The 19,087-nt window shown below is 44.4% G+C and overlaps 1 protein-coding gene and 2 long non-coding RNA genes across 4 annotated transcripts; 1 reads left to right on the top strand and 2 right to left on the bottom strand.

Moving 5' to 3' along the window:
- Nucleotides 1–3,809: 3,809 nt before the first annotated feature.
- LOC124660574 (26S proteasome non-ATPase regulatory subunit 3 homolog A-like) lies at nt 3,810–10,741 on the top strand. Its single transcript, XM_047198397.1, has 8 exons — nt 3,810–3,947; nt 4,038–4,151; nt 4,279–4,312; nt 4,399–4,509; nt 4,878–5,015; nt 5,312–5,344; nt 5,674–5,742; nt 10,559–10,741. Exons 1-8 carry the CDS (start codon nt 3,943–3,945, stop codon nt 10,739–10,741), a joined length of 687 nt encoding a protein of 228 aa, XP_047054353.1. The 5' UTR covers nt 3,810–3,942.
- Nucleotides 10,742–13,466: 2,725 nt separating this feature from the next.
- LOC124696658 lies at nt 13,467–16,372 on the bottom strand. 2 transcript variants are annotated; one of them, XR_007000712.1, is made up of 4 exons: nt 16,122–16,372; nt 14,058–14,244; nt 13,667–13,759; nt 13,467–13,487 (listed from the first exon to the last, which is right to left on the bottom strand). It is a non-coding gene; the product is annotated as an uncharacterized LOC124696658 (long non-coding RNA). The 2 variants fall into 2 exon arrangements; XR_007000711.1 differs by lacking the exon at nt 16,122–16,372 and adding an exon at nt 15,478–15,570 and having other exon boundaries at nt 13,468–13,487.
- A 313-nt stretch (nt 16,373–16,685) lies between these two features.
- On the bottom strand, nt 16,686–18,857 carry LOC124696650. The gene is made up of 5 exons (XR_007000708.1): nt 18,373–18,857; nt 17,934–18,013; nt 17,804–17,860; nt 17,366–17,450; nt 16,686–16,840 (listed from the first exon to the last, which is right to left on the bottom strand). It is a non-coding gene; the product is annotated as an uncharacterized LOC124696650 (long non-coding RNA).
- Nucleotides 18,858–19,087: the final 230 nt, after the last annotated feature.

Below are 19,087 nucleotides of genomic sequence, written 5' to 3'. Positions count from 1 at the left end.
GCGTGGTCGAACCGCCGGCGGAGAACCTTGTAGAAGCTAGCGAGGTGCGGGGTTTATTTATTGAAGCGATTGAGGGGCTTGGATGGAATTCCTCATGGGCTCGGTTGAGAAATTCAGCCCGAACGAAGGACGACCAGGAGTCCTGGACGTACACGCAGGAGCCTAGGACGCGTGGAGCGCAACCTACAAACCACGCAAGGAATCGAGCGACGGACGAAAAAAAAAGTAGGAGGGACGACGGAAATAACGGACCAAACCATGGAAACGATTCTCCCTTTATTATTAGGTACTAGTAAAAGTGCCCGTGCGTTGCAACGGGAAAGAAAACAACAACTTTATGGATACACAATGTTGGCATGACCTAAATTTTTCGGTCCAGCATAAACCTAGCCTCAATTTAACCTTCATCTTAATCTCTAATTTTATTTTTCATGTTTTACTTTAAAGCTGAAATAATAATGTTTCAAACATTTTACAAAACTTGTTTTACATAACCTTAGCATCGGTCGCTCTTTCACTCCTCGCACAGAGGATGATCGATGACTTCTCTTATTAGAGAAAAGTCCAACGAAAGTAGCAAATTTCATTCTTTATATAACAACTTTAAGGGATCTCTAAAGAATTTATCTCTTCCAATAAATAATCTACATTCGACTCTATATTATTTACTGATCTATATTTTACTATTTTTTGTAACTATCAAATGGTATAACACAATAATCCATACAGGGAACAAAATAAAATCATTAATAATGCAAATAAGTTTAATTGTTCTACTATTCTCTATACTCTATTTGCACTTTATTTTAATTTTTTACTTAATCTATATTTTAGACTTTTTTAAAAGTACTTTTATTCTAACTTTTTTTTGCGGGGATACTTTTATTTTAACCTAACATAATCTACTCCCTATCTCTCTTCACTATTTATATCTAACTAACACACATATAATTTTTTCTAAAAAAAAAACACACATATAATTTAGCAAGAAAGCAGCAGCTAGCAATGATATACTTTTTTACTGAATTTTCCATTACTATATCTTGAGGCCCTTCAGATAGCCATACTTCCCCATGGCCGCAGATTTGCAATGTGGGATTAGGCCACATCTTGAACAGACGATGTTGCCTTTATGCGTCAACATTGACCTTTAGCTCGCCAAGCTCCCGGGAAGAGGCGACCGGCTACCTTGTTGTAGGGAACGGAGGCCAGGGATGGGCGCGTGCGACCTAGGCCTTGGGAACGGACGGCGGTTACATGCACCTTGGCAGTAGAGAGCCGATCCGCGCTTTCGAGGAGGGAGATTTTTTCGATCGTTGTACAAATTCCTTAAGAGTTAAGACCATCGAGGAGAAGCATCAGTTGATGCAGAGAAGGCAGAACAAACCCCAAGTGAAAGTTGCACCGTAAAATCAATGTCACGTGCAAACATCAGGAATCAACAGATGTAATCTGGGCTACCCTCGCTTCTTTTCGTACCGGCCTGTCATCAGCTTCTAATAGCATCATCGGATCAAAAAGCTAGTCCCATCCGACCTGGGCCAAAGCTTCTGATCAGTGTACTGGGCGCCGGGTCCTTGCTTTTGGGGCGATTGGTGGCGCCGGTGAGTCCGTGTCCTGACCTCCGCGTGTGGCCGGAGCCCATCCATGAGCGCAGCAGTTTTGACAGTTTTTATCACACAAACCTCTTAGGTTTCATACTAACTTCAATCATATCTATACAGTACAACATTGTACTAAGCTTCTGTAGATACTACATATCAATATAAAGTAGCTGCTTTCTATGGTCAGCAGGATTGAATTTACTACTCTTCCTAGATTTTCGTTGAACATAAGATACCAAGAGGTGGTGACATGGGACTGGCCTCAGAGAAGTGCGAGCAATGATCTTGCAGTTCAGCCTCTCCAACTGAAAACTGCAGTTATTTTTTTTAATACTTGTTAGGCCATTGAGATTTCACTGGACGGACGACGATGTCAAATAAACCACGACTACACGGAACTTTTTTCTATACCACCACAATGATGTCATGCTGGTGTCATGATGACGTGGCACGTATAAATACGTCTAGTACACGTGAAAAGGCTGACGTGCTGCAGCGGCTCATGCAGAGCCCCTCCACGGCCGCGTCCTACGCCCTTAGAACCAGCACGACGCCGCTTCGCTCGTCTCGCCGCAGTCGGCAGCGCCAGAGCTGGAACAGGGTGAGACTCTTCCCAACCAAGCCGCTTCCTCCGGCAAGAAGCTCGTTGCTGGCCTCAATGTCCCTGCCTCCAAGCACCACATCTCCCCGCTCGACCATGAAGACCGTCCCGTCAAGGTCGAGCACAGGCCATCTCCTGATCTCCGCCGCCAGGGAGAAGCTGCCATCAAAAGCGGAGCCCGACCTAGCCACACACATCAGGAAAACTCCAGCCGGGTCCATCCATGGAGGCAGCCAACAACGCCTAGATTGCGACGTGGTCGACCTTGGGTGCATCGCGGCATCGACCCGCCCGCCGTTGGCTAACTTCACCTTGGGCCGTCCATGGTCGCTGCTGTTGTTGGAGAGGACGTCACTACGTCACGTACGGCAATTTGCGGCACTTTGATGCAGGCACTTTTATAACGTGCCGTTAATGATAGGTTTAGGCGGCATTTATTCTCAATAGTGCCACTGATGATCATTTAATTACCGGCTGTTAGAAAAAAGTGCCGCCAATGCTGGAGAAGCACAGGCAGAACTGAATGTGCCGCTAATTTTTCGATGATTAACGGCAGCATCTAAAAAGTGCCGCAAAAGTTAGGAGGATTAGCGGCAGTTTTTAATCTGCCTTTGTTGTATGGATGGACGGGTCAAGTCTATTGTGAAAAGTCAACAGCCTTACCCATTCTCTCACCTCACCGCACGAACGCTCGCTACCTGCCTTCACACTCCTCGCTCCCGTCCCCCCTCGCGCCGACGCCGGAGGACGTCGAGATGAACGACTCCGCAGCTCCCGCGCCCGCCGTTACCCCTGCGATCGCCGACGTCCCCGCGCCTGCGCCCGCTCTCTCTACCTTGCAACGTGAGTAGCCTCTCGTCTCCCAGTGCCCCTCCCCCAAAACCCTAGATCAGCTTCCGGCGCCGTGGGCGCTGGACGGGAGGTAGCTAACGCTTGTATTCCTGGCGGTGCGTGCAGATTTGAAGGAGATCGCGGCGGTGATCGAGGCCGGGTCGCTGACCAAGGAGGTGCGCCGGATCTCCCGCGCCGTCCGCCTCACCGTCGCCCTCCGCCGCCGCCTCGCCCCCCGCGACGTCGCGGCCTTCCTCGCCTTCGCGCTGCCCTCTTCCTCCGATGCCTTCGCCCACCTCTCCCCGCTCCTGCCCAAGGTATTTTCAGCACGCAACTTCAGTGCGCTCCTAATTCTCGAGGGTAAACCAGCAATTATGCCTGAATCTGATGGAACACAAAGGATTTGGGCGTCGCATGCTATATTTGTTTGTCTGAATGTGTCTTGGTTGTCAAATCGCATGGTAGATCATTCTGGATTGATTGGCTTTTTACAAGCGAATGGAAAACCATAATCTAGATAATCGTTGTAAAGCAGCTGTCGTCGTATGATTATGCGGTACAAGCATCTGAGTTTTCACTATTGAAGTTCACGACGAACCTGGTTCCTTCTGTTCTGATGCTTAATTGGTATTCCGCAAATTCGTAGTTTGAAATTGGTGCATAGAGGTTTAAACTTCTTCCACTTTCATTCTGCACACATTCAAAAATTGAAACTGGAAGGCTTCTCTTGCTCAGAGATTTTTGACATTTCATCTTAATGTTACCATTTTTAAGAAGATGGAAGTGAGATGGATGTTGATACTGCGGCTCCAGTAGCTCAAGTTTCAATCAAGCATGGTCTCCCAGAGATTGAAATATACTGCTACTTGCTTGTGTTGATTTTCCTTATTGATCACAAGAAGTACGATGAGGTATGTCATGGAATTTCCTCCACTTCATCATCATTTGTGAAGCATACCAATTTGATTTTCTCTCCAGGCTAAAACATCTGCCAACGCTAGCATTGCTCGTCTGAAGAATCTCAATAGGAGGACTGTTGATGTTTTGGCTTCTAGGCTATACTCGTATTACTCATATGCACATGAACTCACCAACAGCCTTGCTGAAATTCGTGGGTGAGTTATTCCAACAAGTATGCTCTTGTGTCTCTCGAGTAACCGGTAAGCTCCTTTTCCTGTTTGATCCTCGCTTTCATGTGCATCATACAATTGGTGCTCGCATAACTCTCCCGGGGTTGCACAGCATGGCAACTTTGCACCGTGATGAGCTTGGCCAGGTTGTTCCGAGACACTAGTCTTCAATTTCAGACTTGTAACTTAAATATTGTCAAGTCATGTGGTTGACTTTTGGTTTCCATGGCAGGAAACACTTCTTAACCTGCTTCTTCGCAATTACCTGCACTACAACTTGTCCGACCAGGCAGAAAAACTTAGGTTAAAGGCACCACGTTTTGAAGCACATTCCAATCAGCAGGTAACTATCATTCATCAAGTAGTTTATTTTCTCTCCTGTATGTATGCCAAGTTGTTACAGAGTAATTGGAATTGCAATATGCTTTTATTGTCTGTGCCGAGGCTGGTTATCGATTTAATGATGAATGGCCTATGAAATTGTCGTTTGCTTTTGTAGAGATCTTATTGTAGACCAGTACTAACCTCTCTACTTCTACCACAGCTTGTACTTGGCCTATGAAATTGTCGTTTGCTTTTGTAGAGATCTTATTGTAGACCAGTACTAACCTCTCTACTTCTACCATAGTTCTACTTGGCCTATGAAATTGCCATTTGCTTTTGTAGAGATCTTATTGTAGACCAGTACTAACCTCTTTACTTCTACCACAGTTCTGCCGGTATCTGGTCTACTTGGGCAAAATTAGAACAATTCGGCTGGAATACACTGATGTTAAAGGGAGCCTCTTGCAAGCTGCACGCAAAGCACCCACTGCAGCTCGTGGATTCCGCATTCAGTGCAATAAATGGGCTATAAATATATCATTCATCATATATTTACTCTTTTATAGTAGCTCAGAAAACATTGATGTGGCATACTTTTTGATGATCTAGATTTTTTTGCTGGTCTTGTATTACTAGTTATTTCACTTGCACTCATTATATTAAGAATAGCAAATTGGCTCAAACACAAATCTTTAGCTCCAACTACTAATTAGTTGTAATTTTTTTTGTACAAGATTTAAATATTGAAAAACTGTCGCATGATACTTCCTGAGGTATGTTTTTGTTGCTTCCTATAACTGACTCTCCTTTTTTATCTTCAGGTTTGTACTTCTAAAATGAACTTGACTGACGAGGTTTGGAAGATTATGTCTCCAGACCGAATAAAATCAGTCCTGCTGATGTGAGTGTCTTCCCTCGATCAGGCTGTTAAATATTATTGAAATCTGCACTATTACTACTGCAACATAAGAAATCTTATTATGCTCGATTTAATGGTCATGGCAACAATTCCTTAAATCCCTTAAAACGTTATCATAGTATGTTAACCTTATCGTAGCGGTGAGATGGTCTAGCTTTTCAACTGGGAATCGTGGAATAACTTAAGCAATTTATGATACGAATTTAAGAAGTTGACCTGGTGTATTTTGATAACCTGTTATAACATGTGCACTTCATAATGTAGATAGGATTTCAACAGATAAAAAAAGGTATACAAGTTGCAGTTCATAATGTAGAGAACATGGGTTTTGAAGTATGTAGTTCTCATGGTTTTCTTAGACTAGTTTTTAAGGGTATCACGTGGCCTTGTCTTGTTTAAAATAGACGGGAACTTGTTTCTGTATTCAGAGATGGTTGAAATCCTCCCAGGTTGATATATTGGCTGCAGTAGGCTAAACATTACTTGTGAAGGTAAACACAACGCTAGTTGACATTGGCACCGAAAGGTGGTATTTCTCTCTTTGGTCATGCTCTACTGCTAGACCAATTGATCACTATGTGCTATATTTTCTTAATGCTGTGAGAGAAATTCAGTATTCATATCAATTGTTTATGTTGAGGTAGACATGTATCGAGGCACTGGGAGCTGCTGATTTTTCAAGTTCATATTAAGTTGATGTGAACTGTAAGGTTTACTGCTGCTTGATGTTCTAGTAGCCACCGTTGTAGGATTATTAGTGGATGGTAGAGGAAGTGTATTTTGAGTTCATGGGCATGTATCCATCCTATATTAAGTTTTTTGGCAGATGTCTCAAGTGTCCCCATATCCTAGTCTGTTCATCCTGAACTCTTAATGATTACAAAGTGCTACGGTGGCTTGTGTTCTTGTTGAGATGATTGACTTGTGTGTGTTGTGTCCACCATGTAGCGAGAAGTTTTATCAACAAGGCCTGGAGGATTAGGCTTGCCATGGACATGGCAGTGACAGTCAACCGCAGCCTTGCATCGATGCACCGGGCTTACTTCTCCGCTTCAGGTATATACAGATAAGGAGGACTACCTAGACTAGAGTTCCTGCAGCAGACCAATTCTTATTCCTTCTTTTGCTCTTCAGATCCAAGTTTCCTTTTACCTTGTGCAATCCAATTGTCACCACTATTCCAGTCCAAAATCTTGTCTAAAATGTTCCAAAGTGCTCCAGTCAGCTAACTGCTGGAACAAATGCATTTAATCATTGTTCTAAAATCAAACTGTTCCCAGTTGTAGGTGACGTCACTTTAATTCTTTAGTCCATTTTCATCATATGTTACTGTAAAATGGTTATTGCTACACTTGGATATTGAGCTAGTATCTGAAGTATTTGTTACGTACTCTGTGTCTCTGTTTGCATTCTTTTGAAGGAAAATATTTAAGCAGCTCTACCTACTGTTCCTGTTCCTCTGTCTTTCTTATCTTTTGAAACTTGAATAATCTCTATTTGTCATTTGAGTAGGACACTACCTATTTGACCGATGTCCACAAGTTCTGAAACAATCAAATTGCTTGATTTGTTTTTTTATTCCTAAACCAACTTAGCTGGAGAGCCTGAACCTGTATTTGCTTGGACGTAAATATCAACATGGTGAATGGACGTTAAGACTGCTTAATCTTAAACATATTTATTTTTTGCGAATGTAATCTTAAACATATATTATATTGTAAACAAAATTAAATAGCAAAACGGTGAATGGACGCTAAGCCTGCATAATCTTAAATATATATTATCTTGTAACCAAAATTAAATAGCACATTTATGTTTAATCTTTTCTGGTGGCATTTATTGGTTCCGCTTTATTCATGTGGAGCAACAAATCTCCGAATATTGTTTGCCTATGTGTCCATAATTGCCGTATGCATACTTGCATTATTGGAAGCTTTAATCTGTTTTTGTCAGGATAAATTACTGGAACTGCTGGGACCGGAAGTATACCTGCATCTTTGTGAGGAGCATTATCTTTTTGGTGAGGATCATTGTGTTTTTCCAAAGCAGTACAGATCAGGTCCTGTAAGTTGTAAGATGTTGAAGGTTCAGGTGGAATGTGACGCAACCTTGTTGCATCAGCTAGTGTTTCTGTGATGGGATTTCAGAATCCCCTGTACATGAAGATATAGTATTCTCGATATAGTATTCTCTTTCAGTAATCGAATGCAGTCTGAATTAACAAGAGGTATATTGTGTTAGCCCAAATGGTTTAATATTTGGTTCGCCGTGTCCCTAATACTCGTGATCAAATTTATGGAAAATAATGTTGATATGCACTGCTTATCAAATACGGAGTACAAAAATTCGTGCAGTATAGTAGATGTACCTTGCGAAATAACATGCAAAGTAGTATAGCAACTTTGCAAATGACTAAGAAAATAATTAGCGGCACTAGAATTAAAAGCCTAAAAAAGTAATCGAGGCATCTCCGGAAAAGTGCTAGCAAAAAGATTTTGCGGCATCTTCGAAAAAGTGCCGACGAAAGATTCCGCGGCATCTTCAAAAAGTGCCGGCAAAAGTATTTCACGGCATCTTCAAAAGTGCCTGAAATAGTTAATAACGGCACTTCTGGAAGTGCCAGAAAATATAACTGATGGCATTTTTCTGAAAGTGCCGGCAAAGACCTATCTCGACTGGATTAAATACAGCACTTTTTTTTCTGCCTCGAAAAATCATTGCCGGCACTTTTGGTACAATTACCGGCACTTTTTGGTGCCACCAATTTGTGTACGTGACGTAGTGCGTGCAGCGTGGTGTGGGCGCCGCCGTCAGCTCGGACAAAATAGGCGGCGATCTGATTGAGCGTGGGGCTTGGCGCCCGAGCTGATCAACGTCAGCACGGCGAGGGCAAGGATTTGATCAGTGAAAGAGACAACTTCTTCGCCTCAGGCGCGTTGTCACCAGCGACGAGACTTACGGAGAGGATAAGTGGGGCTGCGGATCGATCAAAGCCAACCTCGTCGACTTTCTTATGTCCGCCACGGCAATCTCTATTTCGTTCATAAGATTGGATCAATTTGATGCCAGGAAATCGTTCGTTCTCGTACTTAAAGGCTGGAAGAAGGAAGAAGAAGTCGACCCGGTCGAGGTAGTGGATTTTGTGTCCGTATCTTGCACGCCACGGTCATGATCTGCGCAAGGAGTTGTCTGGGTCAGGCTGCAATCGGCCGTTCAAGTCAGTTTCACGTACGCGAACGTTTTCTTAATTTGGCGGTGGCAGTAGTTGTAATTAGGACGAAAATTAGGGGCAGAAACAGACGGACCAACAAGAAACCTTATTTTCTTTATTATTAGGTATAGATATAGATATAGGTATAGACTAGAACAATGCCCGCGCGTTGCTGCGGAAAGCGGAACAGAAGATATCTTCCATCTTATATCCTCCACCATGAATAGATATGTCAAAGGAACTTCCCTCGCGTGAGAAGTATCGTCCTCCATTTAGGTTCTTGGTCACCACCAACTTGCTGCCGTCTCCTTCATGTGCATGTCGGCTGCTACTTCCTGGTCGACCATACGAAGCGCCTTGTAAGCCATGCTCGAAGTTGTGTGCTAGAATCCGACGAAAGCCGTCCCTAAACACGACGAAGCGCCTTTCGGACCCGATGTCTGGCTCGACGATGCGGCGGTGCTCGACTAATCAAGGGCTCGAGTCTCGTCTTCCTTCTTAGTGGTCGGGATGAAGAGGATGCTACCGATAAAAACTCCTCAGACGGATGTGGTGAGAAGCACGAGCAACGACCCGCATATCTGTACGTGGTCGGCAACGGCTATCGGACAACGGGCTTGACAGCTAGTGCGAGAGGTTCACGCCGAGGCCAGCTAGCTAGGGCTGGCTACCACAGTTGGATAGCCGTCCCTAAACACGAGGAAGCGCCTTTCAGACCTTACGTCGGCTCTGCCTGCGGCAGCGCCAGACTAATCAAGGGCTCATGTCTCGTCTTCCTTCTTAGTGGCCGGGTTGAAGAGGATGCTACCGATAAAAAACTCCTCAGACGGATGTGGTGAGGAGCACGAGCAGCGACCCGCATATCAATACATGGTCGGCAACGGTTATCGGACAACGGGCTTGACAGCTAGTGCGAGAGGTTCACGCTGAGGTCAGCTAGCTAGGGCTGGCTACCATTGTTGGATTGGTCAATCCATTGAGGACGCAAAGATAGTTACGAAGGAAAAAAAATCGACTTCATGGTGACGAGTTATATGCGCGCAGGGATAATTGGTGTAGCGGTAGAATTGTAGATGATATACACCCGATACCAAATGACGCACAATTTACATATTGTCCGGTCAGGCTTAGTCTGATTCGATTCTTTCTCGGTTTGGCCATGACATGCACTTCTTGTATCACCTATGGACGCGGCTGATGGATGCGATTTGATGACCAGGTACAGTCGAACGGACACAATTTCACGACGTACCAAATCAAACTAAACCACGGAAACATATCCGTGCGTTGCTATGGGCTGATTTTTTTTACCGTGGCGTGAAGTCTCGTGTAACATTTGCCAAGTAAAATATTCTCTAAAATTGAAGTCATGGAAGTTTCCCTTCTCCATTTTATTCTTATAAACGTACGAGTGGGTAAAGCGGCAAATTTATCTCTCGGTATGCCCACCTTTAAAACTCTTTTTTTTCACCAACGGCTTTCCCATAGAATCTCTAAATTTTGTATCTATATTTAAGTATTTGAAGGATTCATATATTTGTACTTTATTGGACCAATCAATCTAATAATAATTTAGTGTTCGATCTGGGACAACTTTATCAACAATAATGTAACTAACATTATCTGCAAATCTCTACATCATTTACACAATGTAAGAAACCGGAAAATATCAGTAATGGATTAGAAATTTGTCAACAATCTGAAACATCTTGCATATTATATTCTTTTGCAACTTCCACGAACTATTTTATAATCTAACCACTAATTGGGATGAGTTCTTGCACCAAAGTGATTGAAGAAAGAGGATCCAAGAAAAAAAATCAAGCAGTAGCGGTAGCAAACTCCCAGATCTGGAAATTAATTAGCTCAATCTAGTACTATCGTTTAGCTTCTTTTTGAGCGGAAACGAAAGATTAGCTAATCCACCTTCTGGAGCAGCTCACCGCCCAGGAAGAGGTCAGCCGGAGGTGCTGGGGCTCGAGCGTCATGGAGGAGCCTGGCCCCAGCGGCTGCCTCCCCGAGCTGCTCCTGGAAAGCCACCCTACAGCAGGCGAGGACAGCTCCAGCCCAGCTGTTGGGGCACTGCAGCTAGGCCGAGGCGACCTCCTGAGTAGCCGCTAGCGGGTCGATCTTACTTTGGATCCGGGCATGCAATCTACGGGCGAGGATGGGAGCGGGGCACGTGGTCGCAGACTGCCACTTTCCGTCAAGCTCTATGCAGGGGTTTGGAGGGGGCTCCAGAGAGCTGTACGGGGAGCTCGATTGACGAGATTGGAGGGCGGCGCCGACGGGCTTAAGGCAGGGGATTGGGGGCGGCGCTGGCGAGCTTGAGGCAGGGTATGGAAGAGGACGGGGTCGGCAAGCTCGATTCAGCGGAAGGTAGGGGCGGCGCAAGGGGGATCCAGTGAGGGATGGGGAGGGCGGCCGACGCTCTTGGTGAAGGCTGTGGCGGCACACAACGCAGAAAGAGCGCAAGGAGGAAGGAGATGGGAGTGGGGATAGGAACGGGAAAGTTTCTTCAGTTTAGGATCCAACCGTTTTTCTGACTTACCGGTGGCAGGTTCTGTAATTTGGATGAAAATCAAGGATAGAAAAAAACAGACGAATAAGAAGCCCTTTTGCTTTTATTATTAGGTATAAGACTAGTAAAAATACCGTGCGTTGCCAGTAGGAAAATTATCGAAAGCTATACCAAATTATCTGTATTTAGTTACATTTTCTCATATTCATGATGACAAACATATAATATCCAACAAAATTAGATTGCAAGCTCCTCGCTGTATTTTTTAGGCCACTTGGATTTTATTAATGGAAATTTACGCTCGACAAAATAACCATTAAAATAATTAGGTTCATTATCTTCTCGGTCTACCCTGGCAGGGATTTTTCGCTAGTCAACTTTTCAGCTACAGAGCCATATTTCTCTTCTGCATTTATGAGACAATCTATTATATGGTGGTTTAAATTTGTCTTTGGTTGTAAGAACAAAATCATTGGATTTTTTTAGATGTAGATTGCTAGATGATGAGACATGTTAAAGGTCTTTGGTCCAAACACCATCCACTTGGTTTTAGCACTCCATGACGCCCTATTTAATTAGGGAATCTTTTGTTTGGCAATCCTTTCATCCACATCATGTAATTCGAGTAGGTGGTGCGGTGGGGATAGACAATATGTCGAGCAAACAGCTTAAGCTGAAACGATACGAATCAAGAACCAAAAATTGGTTCATGTTTGTCATCTACACATGAACCAACACTGGGAGCATGCTATGCTACTTAGAGAATGACGACATACATGAATAACATGGAGTAGAACTCGAAGGCATATACTGGCACATGTCTCAATCCCAGCAAGCACCGAAGTTTAGATGTGCATCCAGTGACCAGTTTTAGCGAATTCTCCATCAGAATTCAGAAATACCACATCAGGTGCTAGTGTGCTACACCGAAGCTGTCGTTGGCCTCAGCTGAAAATTCCACTTTGTTGATCTCCTTCAGTAAACACCGAGCGGCATAGGAAATATGTCAAATCTGTGCAAGATAGGGGATGCCTGCTTGTGTTTGGCGTAGGCAGCCTCGTTAGTGTTGGTCACTTGGGCACGAGGGGCAACAGCTGCCACATCATGCGTGCCCCTAGTCGACCTAGCCAGCCTTCACCGTCTCCCATGGCGAGACTTGGTTCCGACACCTGGGTGTACCTCCACCAACCACCCCACTTGGTGGCGCAGAGAAAGCGGGACCGTGCTGCGCGGCGGCGTCATAGCATCCGGAGAGTCGAGGTGGAGCCATGTCACTACTGTACGGTCCATATTTAGGGGCACTTGCCCCAATAGGTAGCCAAAGTGCCCCTAATTACTTTTAGGGGCACTATGGAAAGTGCCCCGGATGCTTGTGTCCCTAAATGTATTTGGGGCACTTTGAATGAAATGCCCAAAATACATTTAGGGGCAGTTTGAAAAGTGCCTCTAAAGGTTTTTAGGGGCAGTTTGAAAAGTGCCTCTAAAAGTTTTTAGGGGCAGTTTAAATTTTGCCTCTAAAGGTTTTTAGGGGCAGTTTAAATTTTGCCTCTAAAGGTTTTTAGGGGCAGTTTGAGATTTGCCTCTAAAGGATTTTAGGGGCAGTTTGACATTTGCCTCTAAAGGTTTTTAGGGACAGTTTGAGATTTGCCTCTAAAGGTTTTTAGGGGCACTTTGAGATTTGCCTCAAAAGAATTTTAGGGGCAATTTGAGATTTGCCTCTACAAGTTTTTAGGGGCACTTAGTGTTTTGCCTCTGAAGTATTCAATCCTGTGACACATATACATAATCCAGAAGTCTATATATCACACCATAACAAATCTGTAATACATGTAACTTCACAGCATTCTAAATATCAGATTTTCAACTAAAAGTTGTACTCCCTCCGGCCCGATTTAGATGACTCGGCCTATGCTCAATTATCATTTTGTGAAACCCCCCTCGCAAGTTCAATTCTTCTCAGTTGTGGTCCTCAAATCAAAATCAATATTGATCCGGACTTCCAAGTCCCGCGCCGGAGCTCTGTCCCTGTCCGGCGCCGCGCCGGAGCTGGAATCGCACGCTCGACGTCAGTGAGCCCGCACCACGCCGGCCGTCCGCGACCGCTCCAGGACCAGAGGAAGCGGAGCCTCCAGAACCAGAAGCAGAGGAGGCGGGGCCTCCATGGAGCAGAGGCGAGCTCCCCCGCCGGCCGGGCGGCCGGCCCCTGCTTCTAGCAGCTCCCTTGCTGCCCGCTCTGCCTCGCCCACCGGCCTCCACTGAACAGAGCGTGCGTGGTGTTCCTGAACGAACGGCCGCAACCGAGGCCTGGCAAGGGCTTCACCAACATCTGCGAGGTCTGCGATTAAGCTGCAAGAAGTCGCACAGATTTAAGACATCGTATGAGAACTCAGCAGTGTTACATTCTCCATGTAAAGAGGTAACCAAAAATTCATCATGCCACATGCGGAGATCTGAGAAAGACATGTTGAAATAGGAACAACGATGGTGCATTATCAAAGCAGATGGCAGGTTTCAGCCAGACCTACCGCTTGCACTCCCTCATCTTCCCAGTGAGCTCCTGCAGCTGCTTGGACTGCCTGTTAGAGTCCTTGATCTTGTCAATCTTCTGGAACCCATTCCTGCAGCAAACAAAAAAAAATCCCCCGTAAGAATCAGTCAACCAGAAAGGAAGCAACCAGGCATAGTTTGAGCACGAGTTGGCTAAATCTGATGCCAGCAGGAAGTCCGCAGTCGAGCAGTTAACTTTTGCTAGCACAACTACAGGATGAAATTGAGACCAAATTTTTTGAAGGAACAACAGCATAAGGGGAAAATGTTCAACCAAGTTCTTGACTACTCATTGTGCCAACACCTAAGCGACGACATAATCCCGACCCTCAAGAGACGAACAAAGAACAAGTTAACAGGACTATTTACCATAGCAATGGCTAGCCCCGGAGCACTGGCTACCTCCTGGGACGGCGACGTCTCTCTCGTCGCCGAGGCCCTGCGGGGAACAGGGCGTAGCCTGGCATTTCTTGATCATTTATTTGAGGCGCTCCAGCCCCAGAGCAGGAAGATCTTCCTCCATGCCAGTCATATGCTTCTGGTACTCCTTGGCGAACTTCATGATTAGATCCCAAGACAAAAATACAACGAGATCATGATTAATTGGCATGGTAAGTCTTCGAAGGAGAAGAGATTTGTTGCAAACAAAGTTGATTTTTCAGCGAGATGAACCAAAACTGATGCAATAGCTCAGGTTAACAACAACTCAGACAAAGGGACTGATAATAGCTTCAAGGTGCAAAATAAGATTCGATGCGACATCCAATATGCTTATGTTCCTTAAACTAGGTGGACAAAACTCCTGCCAGAGGTTCTAAATTATCAAGAATTTCACAAAATACAGAATCCAGAGGTCTATGTTCATTAAACCCAACCAAGAGGTTACAAATTGCAGCAACGGATTTTCATAGAGCAATGGCTGCTCACATAAATAGGGAATTCGTTGAGCCCTTATCTACCTTTAGTAATCACCTCATGACTGATAGTTCCACATAAATAGGGAACTTGTGCAAGCTCATTAATTGATTCTCTAGTGAATGCTTTGCTTTTCTTAAGTTTCTATGGGTGTGTAGTATCTTGTTCATTCAGTGCAGTATAACATAATGATGAGCTCTCTGAATAAGTGCATCTACATGAACATATTGAAAGCAGGTGCGGACAGAAGTGCATGGGGGTAATAAATCAACAAGATGATACCGTTATAAGGTCCAATTATTATCTATCTGAAACCTGAGGTTAAGTTCTTGATTTTTCACATATATTCTATACAAAGAAAGGAGCAAGTAATCACAGCTGACAATAAAAGTTAATATCTATAGACGGTTAACATTTTATATCACCACTGGGATGAGAAGAACCTTCCCCAATTCAGATGGTTTAGCAGGCTTTCCCAATTTCCTCCTCTCTTTTCTTCACAGAAATGTGTCTTTTCTATTCAAGTATATTACAGGGTGACTGGAGTATAGGAAGAAACAAGCATCTTTCCAGATCATTTTGTGTCTAGGAAGAAACAAACATCTTTCTCTGCAAGTTCCAATCAAACAACCTGGGTTCTATAATTGATGAAAGGGCCAGATTGCCACCGTTCCATAGCAGTACTTGCAATATGATGTGATTTAGCACTGGATAGTTCTAGAATTCAACAAATTCCCTACTCAAGTTCAGGTAAACTCAAGTTCAAAGTTCAGCTGAGTGTAGAAGGATAATGCCATGCAGCCTCATCACAATTCACCATTGCATCCGAACAGGAACCAGCAGGGGCTCTTAGCAGGTTAATTAGCAGGATTACCGGGGAGCCTTGCTGTCGGCGGTGGTGTCATGCTCGTAGTAGCCGTACCCGAGGTGGGCGCCGCACTTGCAGCACAGCAACCACCACCACCCTCCGTCCGCCGCAAACACCACCACCCTCCGCCGCCGCCTCGTCACGCCGGCCGCCATGTACAGCACCAGAGAGCTTAGCTTTAGGTCGTACCCGCACGCCTTGCATCTGCACAGGGAACGGAGGAGGTGAGATCGACGCACCTAGCAGAGACGGCGGCATGAATATAAAATGCAATTTCAGAACAACACATTCCTCTTTTTAGATAAAGTCATTTTGACAAGACAAGCATTTCTCGGTTTAAACATTTGACCCTTCACTTTCCTAGTGACACCCTCCATAATACATCTTTCCGACATCAACATCTTGCAACCTATACTAACATCATACAACTTAAAGTTACTGCCTCCATGGGGTATATGCAAGAAAAGGCATTTGATTGTAGAAATACCGATACATGAATAAATTATTGACCACTATCTTCAAAAACTACGAGCAAGGCCGGCAAGAGTAGAATTGTCTCAAGTTTTGTTGTATCCGATATATGAGCTTACTGATTACTTAAGTGATGTGAAATATAAAATACCAGATAAAGAAAGGTAGAGCACACTCACATAGTGATTTGTTTTCTATCCAGTTTGTTGCGAAATTCTTGCATTTGACCTTCTATCCAGTCTACAAGAATTAAGGTGCAAGACGGAGATATAGCAACAAAATGCCATTCACTCTGATATGTTGAAGGAATATATAGAGTATGACAGATATAGTAATATACAACGATATCTCTGAATCACATCACAGTAACATCTTGAACTCAAATGCATAGCATCCCAGTTTCAATAGAAGGTTCATAAACTGGGCCTAAGCTATTAATCTATTACAAAGTATCAAGATCATAAGGATTCTCATACTCACATGTAAATAAAAAATTATCCGCCAGACCACCACTAAAAGAAAGCATTTGTAGTCGTTTAAGTAATACTCTACAGAAATCAGAATTGCGTTAGTATTTTCAAAAATGATATTCTAGGATTTTAGAAGCTACCTTGATGTTGGAATACAAAATGGAAGAACATATAGAAATGAGTTAATAAACCGTAAATCAGGTATGACTGCCATGTTCACACATACATTCTCTCAAAAGGGCTATATCTGAGTTGGGAAATATACCTGCAGGCTCAGTGAAAGAATACATGCGTCCATGGCCTGCAATGTACAAGGGGTAGCAAAATCTCACTTTTGTTTATCCAGCACTCATTTAATTGCTTCTAGTAATCCAGCCTTTTATGGAGAACTAATGCATGTACTCTGAGAAAAATACTAAAGTAGGTTCCTGCAGTAAACATCGAACATAGAATTGAGTGTAAATTGATGTGTAATCTAGAAGCATATTTCATATAGCTAGCCTATGTATCCAGAATAAGTAAATAAGTTATAAATAATCAATTCAATAACCTATGAGAGGGCATAGTTGGCACTTTATTTTCTCGATGGCTTCCACTTTTTAAATTTGTTTGAGGTAGCAAATAACCAGTATATTGCACCGCATTAACAAAATACTTGCATGTAAGGTTAGTGTGTACAAAGAAATGCCTGGTGGAAGCTAGATGTGCGAGAATGGTTGAAAGCAAATATCAATGGGTTGCTACACAAGTGTAGGCGCAAAGATTTATCAAAGTTTAAATATAAAGAAGGACATGGGATGGACAGAGAATTGATATACACATATAATCAGAGTGGGCACACCATCAACATGGCTTTTGTTTTTTTGTTTTCCATGTCCATTATGGCCTGCCGTTTCAGGCAAAGAAATCTCTGTTGAAAAATGTCCGGCGCAGTTAAAATATTGCACACAAACCTGTTATAGAGCACTCAAACTGCACACAGCAAAAACTTTAGGAAATAAAACCATCCAAGTGCAGACGCGGCACAACCATGTTAATCTGAAAACAAATTCAAAATTATGAGAAAAAAGAAGTTTGTTTCCATTTAGTATAGTACTTATGCACAAATCTAGATTAACCGATCAGAAAAGGAACAGAGGGTATGGAAATTGCAGAAGCATTAGAAATTATATCAAAAACTGTAATATTCTTTGAAAAACTGTAACGCACTGACAACGAAAGCGTTGTCAACGAAACTGTAACTTATCCTTGCATTCATTTCAAGCATATAGCTAATGAAATCGTCTCTAAAACAACCCACACACGCGCATGAAAATTTTAGTCGCTACCGGAAACATTATCCTACTGGAGCACAACAGAAACAACCAATACAGAGAATTCACCATGCTCACCTCTCACTGTCTTCCTTGCTCTATAGAGCCATTGCATCAAGCACCAAAAGTGCAACCCTGCAAATGCCAATCATACACACAACATCAACACATAATTGCGTCAAACTAAAGCAGCAGACGAGGAAGCTACCTTCAGCGTGGTGTTCATCACCTCAGGGCACCTACTCCAGATTTGGATAAATATATTTGATCTCCCAAATATACAAATACCTAAACAAAAAAATCCAGAGCTTAATGCACAGTGCTGCACCATACAAATAAATTACCTCTGAAGCTAAATGAAGGCAATTTACCATCAAAGAAATAAGACATCAGTTGCTGAGATATAAAGTACAAATACCTAAGTGATAATTTTCCTAGTTACAAGTGGCAATATATTTAGACATTGACATAAACTACAAATAATTGTAGCATGCAGCACAGTCAAACAATATCACATACAGGTTGTGAGCAAATAATTCTACCCCTATCACAACTCAGCAAATAATTCTACCCCTATCACAACTCAAATGGAACAGGGTAAAATCCCCCTACATTCATATCACTATTGGATTCGATTTTGCGCTTACAGCACGGGGAGGTGAGCCTGAGGTGCGAAAGTAGCAGCACCACAGGGTAGCCGGAGCACTAGAGGAGCCCAGGTCGACGCAGGGTCCAGGAGGTGGTCGCAGGCGTCGGGGTAGAGGAGCAGGAGCACGGGAGGTCGTGGCGGAGGTCGTAGACGAGGCCTGGCTGCCGGAGGGAGTAGCCGGAGGCACGGGTGCACGGACGCGGCGCCGGCAATCCGAACCCCACGGATATAGTTGCCACGGGGACACGCGGAGGAGGTGGGGTGGCTTGGCGACGGTACGAATCCTGCGGAGGTGAGGAAGGCGGAACATCACCAGCGATCCGCGACGCGGGAGGCCGCCGCCGATGGCCGGTAGGGGACGGTAGAGGGCGGAGCTAGGGTTTATAGCGGTGTGCGCGCGGGAGCCGGAGGGTGCCGCGGTGGTGGGGGGTTGACGGAGGAGACCGTGCCCCAGGCCGTGTAAGCAAGTGACGGCGGCGGATGTGTCCGGCATCGCTGGAGCGAGCAGGTGGCGGCGGCTGGAGGCGGCTGGCGGCGGAGCATCTCGGTGGCGAGAGGGGAATCGAAGGGACGTGAGGGGTGGTGCTATGTGCCGACCTGGTCGGCGCCGACAACGTCCCACACAACCTTGGTCGTCTGTGGGCTTGGCCCATTATCGTTGATTTTCGTTGGGTCGATTCGGCTGTTACCTGGGCCGCAGCCCATCAGGTAAC

Source organism: Lolium rigidum, chromosome 1, assembly GCF_022539505.1.
Source record: "Lolium rigidum isolate FL_2022 chromosome 1, APGP_CSIRO_Lrig_0.1, whole genome shotgun sequence".
Classification (NCBI taxonomy): Eukaryota; Viridiplantae; Streptophyta; class Magnoliopsida; order Poales; family Poaceae; genus Lolium; species Lolium rigidum.
The sequence above is the reverse complement of the archived record's forward strand: the minus strand, read 5'-3'. Positions and strand labels throughout refer to the sequence as shown.

What these genes read in the sequence shown, in the direction of transcription:
- LOC124660574 (XM_047198397.1), top strand. An exon ending in AAATGAACTTGACTGACGAG is followed by an intron (nt 5,345 to 5,673) that starts GTTTGGAAGATT and finishes TTCATAATGTAG; the next exon opens with ATAGGATTTCAACAGATAAA. An exon ending in TAGAGAACATGGGTTTTGAA is followed by an intron (nt 5,743 to 10,558) that starts GTATGTAGTTCT and finishes CTTCTGGAGCAG; the next exon opens with CTCACCGCCCAGGAAGAGGT.